Raw genomic sequence first — 14650 nt, 5'->3', positions numbered from 1 at the left:
TTTTTAAATAAAAACTTGGGAAAAATATGAAATTTTGATTTGGAACAGTTTTTCATTGTGCTTGAGATGGTAAAAATTTTATGAAATTGAAAAAAATTACGTTTTCAAAATTCAAATTCTTAATGACCAAATGTCTTCCTGAAATTTTGCAATATCTAATTTTTGGCCATGTATAGATTTGCTTTCTTTTTGTTAAGTTGATGTAAGCTTTCTACATATTAAATGAGTCATTTACTTGTTTCTTTAACAAAGTACATGCATCTAAATGTTAGCAGTAAATTTATTTGTGTGAAATATTTTAAGTACATGCCAAAGACAAAATTGTTAATTCAAACATAAAATTGGGGAGGATTTCAAACAAAGTTTTTCTTTTTTACATGATTATTAAGAACCATTTGTTCATATATATAACAGCTGTTTAGAGATAATTAACAATTTTTACTGCAGTGGGAAATATAACTTTAACATTTCAACCCTATTTAGGAAGAGAACATATTGATATGAGTTTGAGACTCAGCTTTGTACTAGACTGACAAGCAGAGCCATGTTTAAAACACACTAAGTAGTATGGTAACAGTCTTTAGAAAAAATTTTAGAACACACGAAGTAAAATGGTAACAGTCTTCAGAAAAATATGTCATCTAACTCTTATATTTTTTTATCATTATTTCAATCACTATATACATTTGTACATTTTTGTTATGAAGAAGGATTGATGAATAATAAAAAAAACTGTACTGCACTGGAAAAATAGGTCTTGCAAGTTTAGTTAAACAAATTAGTCTTCCAAAAAACTACGAAAAATATTAAGAGCTTTTGGAAAATAATTAACATATCCATCTCTGTGGGTTACCTTTCATAATGTAGAGGTGGATTTCAATTTGAATATTTAATTTTCTTCTATTTTTTCAAAAGAAAATTCAAAACAATCAAACCTGATAAAATTAATGAATAGATGAATAATTTAAAAAAAAAAATTATTTTAGTCTGATTAAGGATTCACTGAACATAGAAATGTGATAGTGAGAAAAAGTTCATTTTCACAATAAAGTTTTTGGTTAGGGTAGTTAAGTGCAACTTAGTATACATGTGCACTGTGAGATGAACTTTTTATTTTTGCTCCGTGTTGAAGGCCTAACTGTGACTTTGATGAAGAACAGCAATAAAAGCACTGCTCCTTTGCTTTTTGTGTGTTTTTTGCTGTGCATGAAATGATTTTATGTCATGGATGGATACCCCATATCTTTTGTTTTTCTATTTTATAAACTATCTGACAAGTTACAATTTTGACCCTGATTACAAAGTTCACTGAACATGGACATAGTGTGAGCAGAGAATGGTGTCCTATGGACAAATATTCTTGTTCTTCTATAATAGTAAGATAACACAGTCAGTTATCATTATACTCTTATGATTGCCTATGTTTTTGGATGGATTAATCATATGCATTTATATTTTCAGGAATCAAAATGTCCCTTAGGTAGAGGTATGATCAATGATCTGAAGAGACGGTTGCCACATTACTGGTCAGATTATAAAGATGGTAAGGAGTGGTCCTTTATTTTAAAACCTTTCATGTCTTTGATTACTATTTAAATCAGAAATTATTGTGATTTTTTATTATTGCAAATAATACGACTGGTTGAGTATCGCAATAATAAAAATCTGTTGCATTCTGAAATCGGAGGTATATGCAGTGTTTCCTGTCGTCACAATAATTATTCTCACATTTTGGTTTGTAATGTCGAAATTGCAAAAATAAAAGCTTGCAATAATTGTATTTACAGTAAATCATACATACAAAGATGTCTTCATATTTGCTAAATTTGCTCTTACCAATAGAATTTATTGGTTAGATTAGAAAAAAAGATGTGATAATCTAACCAGACAGCAATCCACTAACACAATAATATATTTCTGTTTCTGTACTGGTACTAAATGTTTATGAAATGGTAATAAGATGATTTAGTTTTGGATTTTTTTCAAGTTATTATTACACAAATACTATGAAACAGAACTCCTTTTGGACTGTGGATTTAGTTAGCATTACATAGGTCTTTTGTTAATACTCTTTGCACTACCATAGAACATTCATGTTAGGTCCTGATTAAGGATGAATAAAAAGTAATGTGTGGGGTAAGCATCAAGTTTTTCAACAAGTTTCTAGTAAACGCAAGGTTTATTTTGGACATGTTTATTTGTATATAGCATAATGAAGGGAACGAGATCTTACAAATCTTTCATCTTAATAACTGGGTTATTTAAACCACCTGCAAACAAAGTAAATAGGAATCAACCCTACTGTCCCCATCATTTTCCTGTCTGTCATTGGATCATTTTGAATCAATTTTAAGAAACCGTTATTAGAAAGTCCACATTCAGAATAAATTCAATGCTCCCACCAATTATCAGCTAACATAAAACTCAATTTACATAAAACCTTAACATGAACTTTAAGGAATGTATATAAAAAATCCTCCTCCGAAAATAATGGACTTATTTGAATGAACCATTGCTTTAATGACCTTTTAGTTTCAAAAGTGAAATTTAATGATTGTAAGATCAACCATTTGCTTTAATGTTGCAAATATACTATTGATTTTTTTTTAGACTAGAAAAATTGTTAAGATGTGATAAAATATGAATCTCTACATCATTATGTGACAAGTATGGGATTATCAGGGTTATAAACTAAAAGAATGGTGTTTAAAGCAAAATCTGTATATATATAGATGTCTTAAGTTGCCATTTTTGTTTTTTTAAACAAGTGAGTGCATACATATTGATTGGTAATTTTAATGCTTATTTTCAGGTATTTTTGGCAAAAGAACAATACACAAAGTCATATCAACTACGTTCTTCTTGTACTTTGCCTGTGTTTTACCCAATATAGCATTTGGAATGTTAAATGACAGTAACACAGATGGTGCTATAGGTAACATATATTAACAGTTAGAATAAATGTCCATTTTGAAACTCACAATATATTTGTTCACAAATATTTCCTGTCTTGATCAAAAATTAAATATAGGAGACAGGATGCTTGGTATTTTAAATCTTTGAGAAGAAATACTATTTTCTTTAGAAAAGCTTATTGAAAGTCTTCACAACTCCTAATGAAAAAATAACATAGAAAAATATAAGTTCTTAAAAAAAGAGAAAATGAGCTATTTCTCGAAACTTACCATCTATACAACTTCACAGTTAAAACTAATTGAAGATATCTTACACAATTTTCCTCTAAAAATTTGTATTGATTATATTAAAGTGATATGATTTAAAAAGTGCATGTCTTTTGCAGGTGTACAGAAAATTTTGTTCTCACAATGTCTGGGAGGACTTTTGTTTGCAGTATTTGGAGGACAGCCATTAATTGTACTTTTAACCACAGCACCACTTGCTTTGTACACAAAAAGTAAGTAAATTTAGACATGCTTTCTTACGGAAACATTCCTTTGCTATATAATCACTTTTTTTAGAAACATAATGTGATAAATTGTTCCTTGGTTGCCTCACCTTGGAGTCTAATTCAGAGAAAATATATGGAAAATCAATATTGTCAAAGCTCTTGCACCTACATTTCACATTGATGCTTAAAAAATTGTGAATGTGGCTTACAATAATATCTAAGACAAATTTGAAAATTTGCTATGAGCAATTATTTTTATGCCCCCGCCGTAGCGGTGGGGGCATTAAGTTTTACCCATGTCCGTCTGTACGTACGTCTGTACGTCCATCCGTACGTCCCAAAATTGGTTTCCGTTCTGTAACTTAAGTTTGCCTCAACCAAATGTTATGAAACTTATACACAATGCTTATTACCACAAAACACAGATCAACTTTGAATTTTGGTGGCGTCACTTTAACCGTTCTAGAGTTATGCCCATTATAAATGGAAAAATTGCTAAATTTTTATTTTCTTCTAAATATCAAGTAATTTTTAAAATTGGAGTTATCTTCCTTTGTCCATGATTATAGATGAATCAACTACAATCAATGCTTTATACAATGCAATGTTTAATTTTGACTTCCACTGATAAAACACAAATCAAGTTGAATTTGGGAGTGTCACTTTAACCATTATTGAGTTATGCCCTTTAATAAATCTAAAGATTGCAAAATTTTTAGTATCCATTCTGTAACTTAAGTTGCCCCAACCAAACATTATGAAACCTATACACAATATTCATTACCACAAAACTAAGATCAAGTACAAATTTTTTGTTTCCGTTTTTTAACTTTAGTTTGCCTCAACCAAATGTTATGAAACTTATACACAATGCTTATTACTACATAATACAGATTAAGTACGAAATAAGGTGGCGACACTTTTACCATTCTTGAGTTATTTCCCTTTATAAACATAAAAATTGCTGAATTTTTTAGTTTGTCTCAACTAAATGTTATAAAACTTATACACAACCGTTCTAAAGTTATGCGTGTTTACAAATAGAAAAATTGCTGAATTTTTAGTTTCTGTTCTCTACTTAAGTTAGCCTCAACCAAATGTTATGAGACTTACACACAATGCTTATTACCACAAAACTCAGATCAAGTTCAAATTTGGGTAGCGTCACTTTTACCGTTCTTCAGTTATGTCCCTTTATAACTATATGATATGCAAGCTGGGGCATCATTTGTGTCCACTATCCACATTTTTAACAGGAGTTATACGCCATTGGAAACACTTTTGGAAAATTCTAGTATACCGTAGATGAACAAAGGCTACTATGTATCAATCCTGGAAACAATTGTATGGTATACATGTGAGCCACAGTACACAATGAGCATTTTGGGGGAAAAAATCAAAATATTCTTGCTTTTATCTGGAAATCTGGAATATGGATATAAGTTTATTAGTGATAAAACAGACACATACATCTTACAGGAAGTTCAATATTATTTTATTCTTAATATTATTTTTCAGTTATTTATTCCATATCAGATGATTTTGGACTGGATTTTAATGCCATGTTTGCGTGTGTTGGACTGTGGAATGCTTTCTTTCTCATTATATATTCAGTTTTTAATCTCAGTAAACTCATGAAATATTCATCAAGGTAGGTATATTCAACAAGGTGTAATAGTGACAAAACTTATATAGATATTTGTATTTTAGTTCAAAGGAAATTAAAAGAATTAATTATTGAAGTCAACTACATGTTTTTAATAGAATACTTTCATATAGGTCAACAATATGATCTTCAGTTGTGGACAAGCTCTCACATTATATTGCAAGGTCCAAATCACCTTGAGTGTAAATATAAATTGATTTACAAAACAAATTGAAATATTAGTTTGGAGCTATTATGAAAATACTTGTAAAGGAAAATATTGGTTGACTTGGTTCCTTTGTTTGCTTGGATGTTTGCTCAAGCATTGTAATAATTAAGATTGGCAATTGCAAACAATAGATAGACAGAGTTTCAGTAAAGGAGCAGGTTCAACAAGGGTTCAAATTTTATTTTGATATTTGTTAATCAGGCCAAAATACTACAAATTTCACATAGAAATAGTTTGTGATATTACTATTATTACAAAATAACTTTTTTTGGCACATCACATTAAAACTAAAGTATTAACTCCTTAAGTATGCATTATTTGTGTTGTAACGTCAGTTTTGGTCAAATTTTCAAAAATTCTTCACAGCTTTTAGCATAATTTACTTTGGCCATCACCCATGATCCAGAAAGTGTTTGAGTCTAGGGATTCAATATCATCATTGGCAACTCCTGGTTACAGAACATTTTGGATCCTAGGCTGAGGCCATGGGTTTCCTCAAGCTTTTAGGTCCGAAAAATGACAATATATCAAAAATGTGCTGATTTTGAAGCCAAGAATGTACTCTTATGAAGAGATTTATTTTAACAAAGAAGTAAGGCTTTTGAAATAGATCCATTTAAGGACCAAATTATAGCCATGTTGAAATTTTATGATAAAGTTGAAATTGAAGACCATATTTGGCCAAAGGTGAACCTTGTTCTTTGGAAGTGATTTTACTACCATTTATGCTCAACACTACATTATGTACATTTATAAGTTTATATTAAAATTGCTAAAAGGTTGCATGATTTCATTTACAGTCCAATCATATGCGATATAATTTCAAAAAGATACATATCAAGACTTGTCATCTTTAGAGATATATTTCAAGTTCAGTCTGCCATATGTACATAGCTGGAATAGTACCAAAACTAATGAAATACGTGCAAGTAAAACATTCAAAATAGGAAAATTTATGCAAGGAGCATTAATTGTTATGTTTTGCATACAGGGTTAATATTATTATAATATAAACTTATAAATGTACATAATGTAGTGCTGAGCATAAATGGTAGAAAAATCACTTATAAAGAATATATATATTTTCAGATCAACATAGGAAATCTTTTCCTTATTCATAGTGTTTGCATTCTCTGTTTTCAGGTCAACAGAAGAAATCTTTTCCTTATTCATTGTATTTGCATTTTCTGCTGATGCCATAAAAGATACAGTAAAAGGTAGGTATTAGATGGTGTGCTTAGTTCAATATAGAGCCACTATTTTTCTGAAAGATCATCAATTTTCTTATCAATCAACAAATTATTCTCATAGTCAACAGGTAGTGAAAGCAGTCTTCCAATTCCTTGGGTTCTGTCAAATGAGTGTATGGAAATTGAGGCATGAACTTATATACTATATTACTTCTTTTCCATAATCTGAAGGCCAGATGCATATTTGAATTGTGTAAGTTCAAGTACACTGTTATTTAGTTTTAAAATTTATTCCAAATTAGATTGGTTTGGATACATTTCAATATTTTGCTAAAAGAGTCTTAAATGATTATATTTTTATTTCCAGATTTCAATAAGAATTATTATAGCAGTTCCTGTGATAGCCTCTCTCAAGGAAGTTTTGTTAATCAAACGAACATTAGTGCTGTAACAACACAAATGCCAAGTACAAACTTGTCAGATACAACTACAGCAGCGAACATGATTCAAGAATGTCTGAAGGAAAACAGTATTCTGTTCCTCTTGCTCATGTTGGGAACTGTCTGGCTTGGAATTACCTTATATAACTTTACAAAAACGTAAGTAAAAATGTTTTACACATATTTGATAAATTTGTTTTATGTTAGAAGTTCATACTTGCTTAATGTGGATACCAATTTTCGTGGATTGAAGACAAATTTATTTTAATGGAAGATTCATTTCTTGGTTTTTGACAAGTTCAAGCCTATAGCAAATTTGTACTTCATTAAACACTTAAATTCCTGGTTCATCTATCTTCATGAAATCCATGAAAATTAGTAACCCTTGAATTATATTGAATTCACAGTATCAGACTAGCCATTTATGATTTTAAACACGTGTTAACATTTTCATAAAAGATGATTCTTCCCAACCAGAAGTTAAAAGGTTAAAAAAATGAAAAACATAAAAGAAAAATTTCTCATTTTAATTGGATATTTCCAAGTTTCATATTTTTTTCAGATGCTTAAGCATTGAAACACATTATGCAAATATGATATGAGGCAAAATTTGCCACTCCTTGGAATAATTGTAATGTAAATTCAGCTTTGATTTTATCTTTGTGATTTGGTTCAATGATAGGCTGTATCAAGTGAATGAGAATTATATACAATAGTTTATTGTGATTGTTACTTTTCATACAAATCTTGACAAAATTTTAATGTAATTTAGAGGCAGTCAAAGAAACTTGATTCTGAGTAATTTTATCATACTGGTATTGGGTATCATCAATATTTGTTCTTTTTTGCCTAAAATTTGTTTATAAAATGAGTAGACTGGCTGTTGATTTTGCAGTCTGTTTATTGTAGATGGAGAAGTCCACAATGGATTAGTACCATCATGGTATGCTCACTAACATGTCATACTAACAAACATATATACATGTCAGGCATAAACCATGGCATTGCACAATCTTCAATGAAATGTTGTCATCAGCAAATTGTATTCAGTAAATTAAAATTTATTGACGATGTTAAAACTATTTTGTCATTGTACTAAAAGTTGTATTTTTAATATCTCTGTATTCAATGCCGTTGTTTAACAGTTTATCTGTTGGATTTGATTGAAAATTTGTTGTAAACAGAGTTACATAGCATATAGGAATTTTAGTACTTGTAGCTTTGACTTGCAATTGGCTATTAGTTCTCCAGTGATTGGCTCATATGATGCATAATAACTTAAGTGTTCAGCATTTCAGTTTACATGGATGCATGAGTGGATATGTTTAACATGTCATAAAAGTAAAAACAAATATCACAAAACTTAAGCAGAGGCAATAAATGTACTGAGACTCAAGGTTTTGAGTTCCTACCTACAACTAGTCTCAGTCATTTAGATATAGATTTGAATAATGTCAATACATATATTTTATATTGTAAAGCATCTTGATGAACACGTTTTTTTTTTCAAGGTGCGGATTAGAATACTTAAACCAACCTTAAAGTAAATGAAACAAATGTTTTTCATTGTTTATGACTCTTAGGGATTACTAGGTGAGCGATTCTGACTCCGTCGAGTCTCTTGTTTTAGCTATTCATGGAAAAGTAAAAATGATTAAAACTATGGAAAAACAAATAATGGTATGAATATATTAAAATTCCGAAAGTAGATCTTTGTACACAGAAATTTATTATCATCAATTTGTACATTTTCGCTTTCTTCCTAATGGGTAATATTTTTCTAGATCATGGACAGGACCTGATACTTGAAATTATCTGCGATTTGTACATATTCCCTTTGATCTTACTGCCTAATATTTTTCTATGTCATGGACAGGACCTGATACTCTAAAATATTAGGCAATGACATCACATTACAGTGCAGCAACATCACATGGTCATGTCGATCTGCTTGTCAATTTATGACTGAAATGCACTCGACTTCATCCATACAACCTATCACAACGTTTTAAATTGCCAATAAAAAGAACATAATGGCATTTTTTTTTTTATATACTGACTGCATCATAGCGGGCTCCCTTGATTTTCTTGCTGATAAAGACAGTATCAAAAACAAAAATGCCATTATTCTATATATATTAGGCAATGACGTCAATGACATACACGCGACTTCATTCATTTAACCAAACTATCACAATGTTTTGTATTTGTAAAAAGTTTTAATTGTTCACTATTTCATATTCTTAACCAAAAACATATTGTTTAGACAAAGTAACAGTAAAAAAGAAAAGTGGCATTTAATTTTTTTATATTGACTTCATCAGCTTGATTATCAGCAGAGGCGGATTTAGAAGTGGGGCTCTGGGGGCCGTGGTCCCCCTATATTGGGAAAAATTTGGTGATTATATAGGGAATTACTGAAGCATGACCGGAGCAGGCCCCCTCTTAGGCATTCAGTTGGCCCCCACTTATGAAAATTTCTGGATCCGCCACTGATCAGCTCTCCTTAGCGGGCTTGTTTGATATGCTTGCTGATAAAGTCAGTATCAAAAACAAAAATTCCATTATTCTATAAATCTTAGAGTTTTCTAGAAAAGATATTGCATATATTATTACAAACTTCAATGAAATAATGCACTCTTAAAATGGATGTTGATTGGCTAAATTGAATTTGATATAAAGTATGCATGGGATTTTGTCATTTATCCCTTAATGAGTGTGAAAATGGAATACTTGTATTAGATATGCATTACAATTCTAACAATTTATTATTCATATATAATTTGATATATTACATTTTTATGAGTTTGTATATATAATTTATCATTTTTAGTGTAAACAGAGCAGTAACATAATATTCCAAATACTACATAATACAAATTTAGTGCACCATCATATCTACATAATAATATAGTTTAATACCACGTCTTAATACTTAAATGAGTGGTTTCATAAAAGTGTAATTATGGGATCTATAGTTGGTTACATCCACCTTTTTTGAACTCTTTAGTTGTCTCTTTGGCAATCATACCACATCCCCCTATTTATTTTGGTCTGACAATTACCACTTTGATCATTAGCTAACTCTGTACTTCAGTTGTGGTCTGCTTTTAAATCCATTGCTTAATCAGCTAACTTATCCATTGGATCAGCTTAGTATTTGTTAGTTTTTGAATTATTTGAAAATAAAGTTTTTAGCTTGCCTTTCTCAATATATTTCTTTAATTAGAATGGTTTTATCTGGCAATTGACCTTTCTATTATACAAATATACGTGTATAGATAACCATGAATCTCCTGGTATCCTGCTTGTATTGCAAATAAATGGTTACATTCAAATTACTGTGTACTACAAGGTTTTATTCAGGGTCCTTATATAAGTCTTGTCGATTTCATTCAACGGCAAGCTATGCTTTTCTTCTTCTTTCTAAAGCTTGTAGAAATAAATTATATATTTTCCTACAACATGAAGATATGAAGGAAAGTTGTTTATTTATGTTAGTCTGAATTGTTCATGACCTTGATTCCATCAGTCTACAATACTTTGTGAACACTTCTCCTTTGAGACTGTTTGGTATATTTATGTTAGTATGAATTGTTCATGACCTTGATTCCATCAGTCTACAATACTTTGTGAACACTTCTCCTTTGAGACTGTTTGGTATATTTATGTTAGTATGAATTGTTCATGACCTTGATTCCATCAGTCTACAATACTTTGTGAACACTTCTCCTTTGAGACTGTTTGCTAGAAAGGTTAGATACTGGGTGTGATTGACCATACTGTATTGTCGTTTTAATTTCAAATGTTTTGTTGGAGTTATTTGGCTTTGACCATGTTTAACTTATTATAGATGGCATAATATGAACAGTAATCTTGTTTACTCAATCAAACATACATCCATATAGAACATAATTTACTTTTTCTATTTTATTTTGTTAACATATCAGTTGAAAAGTGATCAATGTTCATCATGTGGCTTATCGGTATACTTTTTCTATGTATTATCCTCCTGTATGAAGGAGCACCTCAATATGGAGTTAATACCCTTAGTAATAAAATTATGTACAGTACATACATGATAACACTAAAAATATTTTTTTTTATAAAAGGCATATTAACAGGGACTTATTTTATTTTTGAAATTGAATTTTATAAAATTGAACAAAAGATGTTAATCAAATTTCTCTTATTCTTACCTGATTTATCCTTTTTCTGACTTGTTATTTTTATTTAACCAATGTGTTGTTCGTTTGATCTCAGTTCTTCATTGGTCAAATTTTCCTAGTTTCCTCTGAATTTCCTATTTCCATGAAAAAAGGCAATCATGCCTGATGATGTCACATAGAAAGAACACATCTTTAATGCAGATCATTTGAAACAAAATTTCAAGATTGTCTGTATATCGTCTAAAAATCATTAGAGAAACAGATTCAACAACCAAATCTTGTGCAATACAATACTTATCCACTCTCAACAGTTAAATTTTTAAAATTTAAAATGTTCGGCAAGCCTCACGATCTAAATTTGAAAATTTAGCCGTCTCGAGTGGATAAATATCCTATTGCACTTGACGCAGTGGTAGAATCTATATATGATATACCTGATCTTCATTTAGTTATCATTTTATCCTTCATCTTAATTGGTCAATTCCAGTTAGACATTTGTTATGTCTCATATGTCTATGTCTCAAAAATTACTTTTGAATGTTTATGTGTATTTTGATTTTTAGTGATGATCCTTTTATATTTGCTTGTATACTGTATAAATTAGTAAGTTAGTTGATTGACAACACAGAAGCTAAGAAATTTAAGCAAATATGCAGGCAATTTGCTTGTTACATTGCTGTTTTGGGATACCCTGAATATGAAAAAGACCAATCAGAATGCATCAATGATTTTTATATGTGTAAACAAGATGGAATGAAGAGGTCTCAGATTTTAACGTTCAGCCCTAAATGAATGAGAATTAAAATTTTTATTTGTAAACTTGAGAAAATTACTTCTTTCCATCTAGAATAGTTCTTGAGTAAAAGAAACATTTTGCATTTGTTAAAGTAAAGTTTATATTCAACAAATTAATGTTGCATCCCTCCTTATAAGGCCACTTTAGATTTTAATATAGTCCCTAGTGTCGACAGTGTATAACTTTCTAATTTTTTTCATACACTTTCGAAATATTTTTTTCATGCACTTTCCAAATTTATTTCTTTATACTTTATGCATGAAATATTAAGTAGGGGGATGAAATTACATGTAAAAAAAATTTGGGTGATGAATTTTTAGGTAAAGTAGTGATTTTGTCCAGTTAAAAAAGGTCAAAAATTAGTATATATTAAGCTGTCATACTGAATTATAGACCCCCTTAACATAGAATTGTCCATATTTTGAGTTAGAGCTGAAGACTTTTCTATAATTTTGAGATCGAGTAGATGTTATTTTTTTAATTTGAATTTATTGTCTAAAATAAATGCACACAAAATAACTGTGTTCTCAGACCATATCCCTGTGACCCTAATGTTTGAAATTTGTTTTAATGACTACAATGAAACTCTATTATGCAACATTTATTTTTTTCAATGATGGGTTGTCAAATATTAGCTTTAAATTTCAGCAAAACCTGTTGAAAAATAAAGTTAACATTTTTTTAAAGCCAATTGGACTACTGTGGATACATTTATTTTCGTGGGTATCAATTTTTGTGGATTGAGGAAAATGTTCCTTCATCCAAGCATATCTTGGATGTGCAGGATGAAGGTCATTCTTAGAATATGAGCCTGAGGCTCGAAAGTAATGAATTAGCTTAACTTCTCTATGAGGGGTGAAGCTTACATGTAATATCTCTGTTTAAAGAAACAAACTATAACCACCAGACCATAGATGGCCAGTGACCTTGACCCTAGTATATAAGCACCTGTTCCATAATAACTTGTCATAATTTAAAGCAAGTTTGTGTCGACCATAAAACCCATTGGAAAAGGGTGGGTCTGACTGATAATCCCTAGGGTGGGAATTAATTACTTTCGAGCCTCAGGCTCATATTCTAAGAATGACCTTCATCCTGCACATCCAAGATATGCTTGGATGAAGGAACATTCTTATTCATATTTCGCCTTCGGTCTCAAGTAATGAATTAGCTTGTTTAAAGTGTAGACACAAACTAAAAACAATTTTTACATAAATGCCACATTTAATAAAGCATAAAAATCACAAGATCATCCAGTAATTACAACTGAAGAAAAGTGTTTTAGTACTGATATTATTCACTTCCCTGTTATTGAACTTATAAAAAGTTCTAGCACATGTCCAGACTAAGCTGTTGCTATAATGTCTTTTAAAGAACATCCTGAAGCTAAAGGCACTTATGAAGAGGTTCCTCTAAATGAGTGAACCTTAAAACGTCGGCTAAAATTAGAACTCTCTCTAACTATCTAAACTTTACGAAAAGTTCCATAAAAAATAAACAGACTTAGATGAATTCCTCACATATTTTGTACACAAAACATAATAAATCATTGTCTTAACAACACAAAGTTTTGGTTTATCAAAACCCTTGAACACCTCATTAGGTAGACTAACTAACAGATCTAGTATTTTTCAAAAGCTCATGTACCGGTATATGAAAAAATAAATTGCCTCGTCTCTGAATGAAAGACATAGAATGTAAATCTAGAGCTGATAAAGATTGTACTTTGGCAGCTGTAGTCAAGGCAAATAAAGACACAAGTATAAAAGACAGTCTTCAATGTTAAATCCTCCAATGAATATAAAGAACTTACCACTAAATTCACCTCCCAAGTGAAAGAGTATCTAACTCTTCAATTGCAGATTCAGGTTTAAGCAACCCTTCACATAAAGTAAACAAACAAATTTAGTAACATCTACTTCTTAAAGGATCAAGTCTGTTTCAACATAGACCAAGTAAAATTTACATTGAACATGCTGAATATGAAAAGCTTCTGTTTTACAAAAAAATTCAATAATCAATAACATCCTTTTCAGATGGTGATAAGGAATTGGTTCTCCTTTGAACACACCAAATAATGAAATTTCTCAAAAAATATTGATATTGCTTGATCATAGATGCATGGTCTCCAAGATGAAGTGTAAACATATTTTGCAAATGATTCTGAAATCTTCTATTTATAAGTGATTTCTGAATACAATACACATGTTTTTACCCTACCGCACAATCACCACTTCAGGTGTTGGTTCACTTATATTTTTACAATACACACAGTTAAATTTAGTCTCTTCCTGAGGGGAAGGCATTCTTCAGTATGCAACATCGTTACTAATTTTTATGCTTAGCAGTTTAACTGGCAAATAAATTAAAAAGGTCTTAGCAAAGAAAACCAACTCTGAGCCGGCCAAAAAGGAATAATAAAAATAGCCTTCTGAACTTCACTAATAATTTTCTTTATAATTATCCCCAACAAGGAAAAAGATGGGAAAATATAAGGTCTTAATTCTGACCATGAAAAGTCAAAACATCTCTGAAAGGAGCTTGTTGGTCAAAAGACAGAGAAACAATTATCTACAGATTTGAAAATGAAAACGTGATAAAAACAAAAGAAATATTTCTTCTTTCAATTGCCATTCTGTTGAATCTGTAAAATTTCTAGACATATGATAAGCATCAAAATTTTCTTTCCAGGAATATAATGAGCTGTAATAAAAATGTCCTTTCTTGAACACCAAGCCCAAATAATGAAATATTTGTAGTAAGCCTGTCAAC

General features: G+C 30.3%; 1 protein-coding gene across 7 annotated transcripts in view; it reads left to right on the top strand.

The window, feature by feature from the left end:
• The window catches only part of LOC127727044 (solute carrier family 4 member 11-like), an 80965-nt gene that overhangs the window by 53031 nt on the left and 13284 nt on the right, over window positions 1-14650 (top strand). For all 7 annotated transcript variants that reach the window (XM_052234450.1, XM_052234451.1, XM_052234452.1 and 4 more), the window contains 6 exons: window positions 1462-1543; window positions 2813-2935; window positions 3302-3415; window positions 4928-5060; window positions 6427-6500; window positions 6841-7072. In XM_052234450.1, the coding sequence (XP_052090410.1) occupies window positions 1462-1543; window positions 2813-2935; window positions 3302-3415; window positions 4928-5060; window positions 6427-6500; window positions 6841-7072 (758 nt within the window). The remainder of the gene's footprint in view (window positions 1-1461; window positions 1544-2812; window positions 2936-3301; window positions 3416-4927; window positions 5061-6426; window positions 6501-6840; window positions 7073-14650) is intronic.

This window comes from Mytilus californianus, unplaced genomic scaffold (genome assembly GCF_021869535.1).
Source record: "Mytilus californianus isolate M0D057914Y unplaced genomic scaffold, xbMytCali1.0.p SCAF_19, whole genome shotgun sequence".
Classification (NCBI taxonomy): Eukaryota; Metazoa; Mollusca; class Bivalvia; order Mytilida; family Mytilidae; genus Mytilus; species Mytilus californianus.
Note: the sequence above shows the minus strand (reverse complement) of the source record. Positions and strands in the feature narration are given on the sequence as shown.